The 10,678-nt window shown below is 37.3% G+C and overlaps 1 protein-coding gene across 1 annotated transcript; it reads right to left on the bottom strand.

Moving 5' to 3' along the window:
• Nucleotides 1–6,760: 6,760 nt before the first annotated feature.
• LOC109568916 (olfactory receptor 52A1-like) lies at nucleotides 6,761–7,711 on the bottom strand. Its single transcript, XM_019974275.2, has one exon. It carries the CDS (start codon nucleotides 7,709–7,711, stop codon nucleotides 6,761–6,763), a length of 951 nt encoding a protein of 316 aa, XP_019829834.2.
• Nucleotides 7,712–10,678: the final 2,967 nt, after the last annotated feature.

Here is a 10,678-nt window from a genome sequence, read left to right as displayed (position 1 = left end):
CGTCCATGGGATTTTCCAGGCAAGAATACAGGAGTGGGTTGACATGCCCTTCTCCAGGGGATCTTCCTGAGCCAGGGATCAAGCCCAGGTCTCCTGCATTGCTGGCAGATGCTTTACCCTCTGAGCTACCAGGGAAGCCCTAGCATGCTATAGAAAGAGTAAAATAAAACCAGAGACTGGGAGGCAATATTTGCAAAATACGTGAGTGTGAAGGTATTAGTCACTCAGTCATGTCCGACTCTTTGTGACCCCATGGACTGTAGCCCATCAGGCTCCCCTGTCCATGGAATTCTCCAGGCAAGAATACCGGAGTAGGTTGCCATTTCCTTCTCCAGGGGATCTTCCCAACCCAGGGATTGAACCTGCATCTCCTGCATTACAGGCAGATTCTTTACCATATGATCTACCAGGGAAGCAAAATACATAGATAGTCATTTTTTTCTTTAAATCCAGGATATGTTTAAACATTCACAACAATTAAAAAGATTAGGGTAAAATGGCTTTATTTAATAACTCTTCAAATTTTTGCCCCTCATGAGATGGTATTGTAATACAGAAGAGAGCATAGTGTAAAGTTACAATTATTATCGCAATTGAAGAAGCTAGAGATAGAAAACTAATTAATAAAATACACATAAACCCAGAAATGCATCCTTACTAGATAGCTGTGCTGTGCTCAGTCATGCCCAAATCTTTGTGACTCCATGGACTATGGCTCACCAGGCTCCTCTGTCCATGGTATTTTCCAAACAAGAATCCTGGGGTGGATTGCCATTTCCTTCTCCAGGGGATCTTCCCCACCCAGGGATCAAACCAGTCCTCCTGCATTGGCAGGTGGATTATTTATCACTGGGCCACCAGGGAAGCCCAGAAGTATTAAGAAATATTTAGGAATATTTCTAAAAGTACATCACAGAGATTTTTAAATTACTTAACATAGGCACACAAAAATACACATATGGCATTTAAGCACATGAAAAGAACCACAGCATCTTTATCTTTTAGAGGATGCAAATTAAAATTATGATCAGATGTAATTACTCATCAACTACAATAGATCAAGATTTAAAGATTGATATTGCCAATCATTGGTGATAATGAGGAACATCCAGAACTCTCATACACAGCTGATGAGAGCATAAAATTGTATGGCCATTAGTGAGAGCAGTTTGAAATTTGTTTTAAAAGTTAATCTTGCACATAACAAATGCCCTAGCATTTCCATGCTTAGTATTTATACAAGAAGAATACAAATGTTAATGTATGTGAGACATTTACTCAAATAATCAGATCAGTATTGTTCTTAATGGTGTAAAATTTTAAATATGTAGTTCTGTTTGAAAATACATTAACATAAGACTTTTATTCTTGAAGGGAGGGAGGTGGGAGGGGGGTTCAGGATGGGGAACACGTGTATACATGTGGTGGATTCACGTTGATGTATGGCAAAACCAATACCATATTGTAAAGTAAAAATAATAATAATAATAAATAAATGATAAATGGTTTAAAAAAAAAAGAATTGGCTGGAACTGCATAGCTTCTGCCTTTTTTGTACAGGGAAAAGTCTCTTCCATTGCTCAGTCTTCACTAGTCTCTACTGTTTCATATTTAGTCTCTTTTGTTTCTGTAATATTTCTGCCCCAATAAGTATTTTAATTATTTCAGATTTAGATGAAAAGCATAATTTTGACATCATGTTCTCTCTGTGCCAGGAGACTATTTCAAGAATATGTCTCTCTTCTCTGATGGCAGGGTTAGGAAAATTCCGGTAGAGAGTATCAGACTTTCAGCAGAGCTCTGCTCTTGAACTAACCTCCTTTTAGCCTTCTTTCCTTCTTTCCCTCACACCCCACCCTCTTTTCCCTCTTCTCCTCATTCTTATTCTCTTCTTTGCTTCTTTCTATGAATTAAAAGTAAACATAAATGTGGAGGGCGTAGTAACATGTTTGACTTAAAGAATAAATTTGGACTTTTTCTAACAATGTCAATCTGATTTAAACAATGAGAACTGATTTTTGTAAAATTGGTACACATTTATCATTTTTACACAGAAAAGATATATTGCAGATCCAAAGACTTAGCAGAAATGTATTGAAATCACATTGCAATAAAATATTGTAAAATAATATATTTTAAATCTATTTAGAGTTAAGGTGAAAAATGTTAGATGTCAACATTAAAATATAATAATTGATACATAATTGGTTTTAAAAATTTAAGGAGTATTAGAGTGAATATGGTTGAAGACTACTGCTCTAGAATCCCCACTCTTTTTTTTTAAGTTAATTTATTCATTTTAATTGGAGAATAATTACTTTACAATATTGTGATGATTTTTACCATACATCAACATGAATAGGCCACAGAATATTATTTTTAATAAGGAAGAGGTATCAATGTGTACTTGTTCAAATAAAAGTTGTTTTGTTGTTCAGTGACCAAGTTGTGTCTGATTCTTTGCAAACCCATGGACTGCAGCACGCCAGGCCTCCCTGTCCCTCACCATCTCCCAGAGTTTGCCCAAGTTCATATCCATTGAATTGGTGAAGCCATCCCACCATCTCATCCTCTGTTGCCCTCTTCTCCTTCTGCCTTCAATCTTTCCCACCATCAAGGTCTTTTCCAATCAGTCAACTGTTCACATAAGGTGGCCCAAGTATTGGAATTTCAGCTTCAGTTTCAGTCCTTCCAAAGATTATTCAGTGTTGATTTCCTTTAAAATTGACTGGTTTGATCTTCTTGCTTTCCAGAGGACTCTCAAGAGTCTTCTCCAGCACTACAGTTTAAAAGCACCAATTCTTTGACACTCTGCCTTTGTTGTCAGGCTCTCACATCCATACATGACTACTGGAAAACCATAGCCTTGACTATATGGAACTTTGTTGGCAAAGTGATGTCTTTGGTTTTTAATACACTGTCTAGGTTTGTCATAGCTTTCCTGCCAAGAAGCAATGGTCTTCTAACTTCATGGCTGCAGTCACCATTCACAGTGATTTTAGAGCTAAAGAAAAGAAAATCTGTCACTGCTTCCACTTTTTCCCCTTCTATTTGCCATGAACTGATGGGACTGGATGCCACAATCTTGGCATTTTTTAAAAAAATAATTAATTTTAATTGGAGGCTAATTCTTTACAATATTGTCGTGGTTTTTGCCATACATTGACATAAATCAACCATGAGTGTACGTGTGTCCCCCATCTTGAAACCCCTCCCACGTCCTTCCCCATCCCATCCCTCAGGGTCGTCCCAGGGCCCCAGTCCTGAGTGCCCTGTCTCATGCATCAAACCTGGACTGGTGATCTATTTCACATATGGTCATATACATGTTTCAGTGCTATTCTCTCAAACCATCCCACCCTCGCCTTCTCCCACAGAGTACAAAAGTCTGTTCTTTATATCTGTGTCTCTTTTGCTGTCTCGCATATAGGGTCATTGTTACCGTCTTTCTAAATTCCATATATATGCGTTAATATACTGTATTGGTGTTTTTCTCTCTGACTTACTTCACTCTGTATCATAGGTTCCAGTTTCATCCACCTCATTAGAACTGATTCAAATGTGTTCTTTTTAATAGCTGAGTAATATTCCATTGTGTATATGTACCACAGCTTTCTTATCCATTCATCTGCTGATAGACATCTAGGTTGCTTCCACATCCTAGCTATTGTAAACAGTGCTGTGATGAACACTGGAGTACATGGGTCTCTTTCAATTCTGGTATCCTTGGTGTGTATGCCCAATAGTGGGATTGCTAGGTAGCATGGCCATTCTAAAGATCAGTCCTGGGTGTTCTTTGGAAGGACTGATGCTAAAGCTGAAACTCCAGTACTTTGGCCACCTCATGTGAAGAGTCGGCTCCTTGGAAAAGACTCTGATGCTGGAAGGGATTGGGGGCAGGAGGAGAAGGGCCACGACAGAGGATGAGATAGCTGGGTGGCATCAATGACTCGATGGACGTGAGTCTGAGTGAACTCGGAGTTGGTGATGAACAGGGAGGCCTGGCATCCTGCAATTCATGGGGTCACAAAGAGTCGGACATGACTGAGTAACTGAACTGAACTGACGGCAGTTCTATTTCCAGTTTTTTTAAGGAATCTCCACACTGTTCTCCATAGTGGCTATACTAGTTTGCATTCCCACCAACAGTGTAAGAGGGTTCTCTTTTTTCCACACCCTCTCCAGCATTTATTGTGTGTAGATTTTTTGATGGCAGCCATTCTGACTGGTGTGAGATGATAACTCATGGTGGCTTTGATTTGCATTTCTCTGATAATGAGTGATGTTGAGCATCTTTTCATGTGTTTGTTAGCCATCCATATATCTTTTTTGGAGAAATATCTGTTTAGTTCTTTGGCCCAATTTTTGATTCATTATTTATTTTTCTGGTGTTGAGCTGCATGAGCTGCTTGTATATTTTTGAGATTAATTCTTTGTCTGTTGCTTCATTTGCTATTATTTTCTCCCATTCTGAAGGCTGTCTTTTCAATTTGCTTATAATTTCCTTCATTGTGCAAAAGCTTTTAAGTTTAATTAGGTCCCATTTGTTTATTTTTGCTTTTATTTCCATTACTCAGGAGGTGCATCATAGAGGATCCTGCTGTGATTTATGTCAGAGAGTGTTTTGCCTATGTTTGCCTCTAGGAGTTTCCCAGCACCACTTGTTAAAGAAATTGTCTTTTCTCCATTGTATATTCTTGCCTCCTTTGTCAAAGATAAGGTGTACATTGGTGTGTGGTACAACCCCCACTTTTTATTGCCCCCCATTATACTGCCCATTCAGTAAACAGCAAAACATGCCCAAACTTATTAATAGGAGAATAAAAGTTTAATCAACAATGAAATTTCATCTTTTCATCCCTCAGACTGCTAAAGATTTAAAGTCTGATAAAGTCCAGCAGTTGTGAAGTCATGAGTAAATAGTTTATAAGAGTGTATATTTTGGTAGGTAATTTTATTCCTGGGAATTGTATATTCAAAAGGTTTATAATTACTTGTTTCAGATGGTATAAAGGAAATTATGAATGCTAAAGAAGTATATTGTAAGACATCTAAGAATCATTTCTTAATTCTCAAAGTTTTACAATTTAGGGTTGAAAACAATATCACATGCCATTTTTTCTAATCATTTTTTGCTTAAATTTCCCCTTACTATACCAGAAAAACTCACCTCATTTTGTATTTAGCCATTATGATACTCATATTTAGTATGCAACATTTTATTCTTGTACCTTATTTTAAAAACTTCACAGATTACAGAAATATTAATTTAAAAACAATATTTTTTCCCCAAATCTCACCCATTTAGTTGTAACAATTTTCAACATTTGATTTTATAGTCTTCCATGTTGCCTGGCACTGAAGGTTCTACTCATTTTAAATTTTAATTGATATTATCAAATTATATACCCAAATGTGCACTTTCCCTTATTGTTAACTAAAAACTGTTCTGGAATAGTCCCCCAGATTGCTAAAACCTCCTTTGCTATGATAGGATAAAAACTTTAGGCCATAAATTTAAGGTTGATTTTAGTATCTATTTCACAGAGAGGAGAATATACTTAGATTTCTTTTTCCTGTTGTCCCAGAGTTGTATTAAAACCTAAAGTTGAAGAAAAAAGTCACTAAGTATTCCTAAGTTATGAATAGTTGACATGGTTTATAAATTGTATTTGTCTCTATTGCTGCTACTGATTACCATCTCTACCGCCTAGTATTTTCCCATTTCCTGCTCAAATCTCAGCGCTTGAGAGAGTGATGGCATTCATGATTTGTCCTGGAGCTTCCTTATTCCCTGCTCTTGAGAGAGCAGACAGTTGTGATTTTCCACACCTGGACCCAAGGGAGTCAGATTCAAAAAATTACCATGAAGATTGGACATTTCTCAAAAAAGTGAGACTGACACTCTTGTCCTCTAGATATTTAATTTCCTACAAAATCTGGAGATTAATTTGTGCATGCTATTACCACTTCTCTCTCATTACCATGTCTCTGTTTCTCTCTTGTTCACTAAGAAATAAAAAGGATACAAAGTTTACAAACTCATGAAAATTGATCACTGCATCAAATTTACCTCTATGCTACTATTCTGTAGCATAGTATTTATAATGGCTTAAGAATTTGATAGCATTTGATGAATTAATTAAAATGAATAATTTTACTGCTAATGAGCTTACTGCTTATGAGTTTTGTGCCTATAACTTTATGTATGACCCTGCATATACTGAAATTTTTAGACTTTATTTTCTCATACAAACATAGAGATATAATTTCTGTTTGTTTTTGATAAGAACTGTTAACATATACTTCCTCCATTTTTTTAAAAAGAAGACCCAGATGACCAAGAAACAAAATCAAGAACTAGATTTATTGAGTACTTGGATACTGCAGAACATTAAGCCTTGGGCATATCTAAATTCATTGAGAGATGCACAATTTGTGAATCTTTCCACGGCTAGATGTTTACAAGAGTACACTCAAGCAAGTACTAAAATTGAGAAAAGTAAAGGAGAAACATTCAGTATTTTCCTCCTTTATGCTTATCATTCTAATTACCCATCTATGATCCACAATCCTATTGACTGCTGTCATGGGCTAATGGGCAATAGCTAACATACTTGCAAATTGAAAAAAAATTAAATATTAAACTTGAGCAAAAGTTGTTATTGGAAAAAACATTTCCAATAACAAGGACTCTGCTGTTTTATCATGTTGGGAAATAGTGTTCCTGTTCACAAAAAGGTAAACATAAAAGTTTTTCTCACAGTAAATTTTTTGAACCAAATATTTTTACCATAGGGACACGGATCTGCTTGGTCTTTGCACCATAAACAAGTGGATTGAGAAATGGAGGGACTAGCAGATAAGTGCTAGAAAAGAGGATGTGAATATAAGGAGGGATGTGAGAACCAAATCTATGTGCAAAGAAGGAGAAGAAACCAAGGGAGTAGAACTGGAGGAAGACACAGATGTGAGCGACACAAGTGTTGAATGCTTTCAACCTAGCCTCCTTCTGAGGCAAACGAAAAACTGTGATGAATATCTGTATGTAGGACAATGTGATTAATACAATGTCAAGCCCAGCAACAGTGAAGGCCACAAACAAACCATATATTTTGTTGACCCTGATATTTTCTGCAGCCAGTTTCACAACAGCCATATGTTCACAGTAGGAATGAGAGATGACTGTTGTATGGTAAAATTGTAATCGAAACTTTATCAGTACTAGGCATGGTGCTACAAGAACGGCAGCCCTGAGTGTTACCATAGCTGCTATTTGAGTGACTAACTGGTGAGAGAAGATGGCAGCATGTCTGAGTGGATAACAGATGGCTACATAGCGGTCCAGAGCCATGGCCAGCAAGATGCCTGACTCTATGCCCTGAAATGTGTGGATGAGCCACATTTGAAGCAGGCAACAGTCAAAATATATCTCTGTTACATGAAACCAGAAGATTCCAAGCATCTTGGGCACAATGCTTGTGCTGAGAGCAATATCTGTGACTCCTAGCATGCCTAGAAAAATGTACATGGGCTGATGGAGACTGTGTTCTGATTTGATGATGATGAGAAGCAAGGAGTTTCCAATCATAGCCATGAGATACATGGCACAAAATGGAATCCCAATCCAGCACTGCACAGACTCTAGGCCTGGGATCCCTATTAGTGTGAACTCAGAAGGCATGAAGACTGTGGTGTTGTAAATGGACATAGTGTCCTTGGGTCTCATGATGCAAACAAAAGACATATCTCAGTCCATGCTACTTCCTCTTCTACTTCTTATTTTCATCCAAAGTCATCATATTGAGTGTGTATGTTTTTGGTAGATCTCTCAGATCATATCATCCACCTCATATAATATCATATAAAATATCACATCATATCATCCATATTATATAAAAGGTAAAAGAAAGATTGATCTGCAATGACACGTCATGTTTTTAACAATGGCATGCATAAGTCCTGTACCATCATAAAAATTGTATCAGCATGACAGTGCAACTGCATTAGAACCAATGAAATACCTGAGTTCCCAGATGGCACTAGTGGTAAAGAACCCACCTGCCACTGCAGGAAACATAAGAGACACAGGTTCAATCCCTGGCTTGGGACAGGACCCTGGAGAAGGACAGGGCAACTCACTCCAGTATTCTTGCTTGGAAAATCCCAGAGACAGAGGAGCCTGGTGGGCTACAGTCCATAGGGTTGCAATAAGTCAGACACGACTGAAGTGGCTTAGTACCTACGCACAAAAACACACAAGGACTGCTGATGTGTCTGTCATTTCACTTCAAAGCTGTGAAAACAAAAAAGTTGTTTATTTTGGTCGGAAATTATGTTTTAATCAGAAGTTTATGATTCTCTTCATATTCCACATTTCATTTATTGCTTCAGCATTCTTATTATTCTCAGTTGTCTCTCAGTCAAAGCCATTTGGTTTGGACATCGAGAGTCTGACAATATATTAGTGCAGGTTGCTCTCTAAGAAAGAGAATAAACATAGGAACACTCGTCACCTAAAAGCAAAATATATTTGTCTATGTATTGATGATATATATTATCTATCTCTGTGTAAAACCAGATGTCTTTTTAGAAGAACTTGAAGGAAGAGTTTTAGAAAAGATCATTCAAATCTGTGTACATTTGGTAAGTCTGGACCAAAGTTTCTGGATACTGTTTTATGTTTCTAGTAAAACTGAATTGTTTTGCCTATATTTAATAGCTGAAATGCTTCATTTTTCTGCTTAAAATAAAATATATTCTGTAATAGTCATTACAAAATGTTTAGAGTCAAGAGAACTCAAGAAAGCAATATTGGCAACAGTAGCAAAATATGTAGGTATGAGGACTCATTCTTAATGACTGATGGATATAGGAACATGGGTAATTGACTGGAATAGAGGCTTCACTCGGGTTTTTGCCTTTTGTTTCTCTTCTTTTCACAGCTACTTGTAAGGCTTCCTCAGGCAACCATTTTGTCTTTTTGAATTTCTTTTCCTTGGGGATGGTCTTGATCACTGCCTCCTGTACAATGTCACGAACTGCTCTCTGTAGTTCTTCAGGGACTCTGTCTATCAGATCTAATTTCTTTAATTGATTTGTCACTTCCACTGTATAATCGTAAGGGATGTGATTCAGATCATACCTGAATGGTCTAGTGGTTTTCCCTATTTTCTTCAATTTAAGTCTGAATTTGGCAAAGAGGAGTTTATGATTTGAGCCACAGCTAGCTCCTGGTCTTGTTTTTGCTGACTATATAAAACTTCTCCATTTTTGGCTGCAAAGAATATAATCAATCTGATTTCAGTATTGACCATCTGGTGATATCTATGTGTAGAGTCTTCTCTTGTGTTGTTGGAAGAGGGTGTTTGCCATGACCAGTGGGTTCTTTTGGAAAAACTCTATTAACCTTTGGCCTGTTTCATTCTGTATCCCAAGGCCAAATTTGCCTGCTACTCCAGGTGTTTCTTGACTTCCTACTTTTGCATTCCAGTCCCCTATAATGAAAAGGACATCTTTTTGGGGTGTTAGTTCCAGAAGGTCTTATAAGTCTTCATAGAATTGGTCAACTTCAGCTTGTTCAGCATTACTGGTCTAGGCAAAACTTGGATTCTGTGATATTGAATGGTTTGCCTTGAAAATGAACAAAGATCATTCTGTCATATTTGAGGTGCATCCAAGTACTGCATTTTGGGTCTTTTGTTGACTATGATGGCTACTCCATTTCTTCTAAGGGATTCCTTCCCACAGTAGTAGATATAATGGTCATCTGAGTTAAATTCACCCATTCCAGTCCATCTTAGTTTGCTGATTCCTAAAATGTCAATGTTCAGTCTTGAAATCTCCTCTTTGACCATTTCTAATTTGCCTTTATTCATGAATATAACATTCCAAGTTCCTACACAATATTGCTCTAACAGCATCAGACTTTACTTCATCACCAGTTACATCCACAATTGGGTGTTGTTTTTGATTTGGCTCCATCTCTTCATTGTTTCTGGAGTTATTTCTCCATTGATCTCCAGTAGCAGAGTTAATCTTTCAGTGTCATATCTTTTTGCCTTTTCTTATTGTTCATGGGGTTCTCAAGGCAAGAATACTGTAGTGGTTTACTCTTCCCTTCTTTAGTAGATCACAGCTTGTCAGAACTCTCCCCCATGACCCATCCGTCTTGGTAGCTGTGAAAAGAAGAGAAGCAAAAAGCAAAAGAGAAAAGGAAAGATATACCTGTTTGAATGCAGAGTTCCAAAGAATAGCAAGGAGAGATTTAAAAAAAAAAAAGCCTCCCTAAGTGAACAATGCAAAGAAATAGAGGAAAACAATAGAATGGGAAAGAATAGAGATCTCTTCAAGAAACTTAGAGATATCAAGGGAACAATTCATGCAAAAATGGGCACAATAAAGGACAGAAATAGTATGGACCTAACAGAAGCAGAAGATATTAAGAAGAGGTGACAAGAATACACAATATAACTATACAAAAAAGATCTTCATGACCCAGATAATCATGATGGTTTGACCACTCACCTGGAGCCAGACATCCTGGAATGTGAAGTCAAGTGGGCCTTAGGAAGCATCACCATGAACAAAGCTAGTGGAGGTGATGGAATACCAGTTGAACTATTTCAAATCCTGAAAGATGATGCTGTGAAAGTGCTGTACTCAATATGCCAGCAAA

The sequence above is a fragment of the Bos indicus genome, chromosome 15, assembly GCF_029378745.1.
Source record: "Bos indicus isolate NIAB-ARS_2022 breed Sahiwal x Tharparkar chromosome 15, NIAB-ARS_B.indTharparkar_mat_pri_1.0, whole genome shotgun sequence".
NCBI classification, from domain to species: domain Eukaryota; kingdom Metazoa; phylum Chordata; class Mammalia; order Artiodactyla; family Bovidae; genus Bos; species Bos indicus.
Note: the sequence above shows the minus strand (reverse complement) of the source record. Positions and strands in the feature narration are given on the sequence as shown.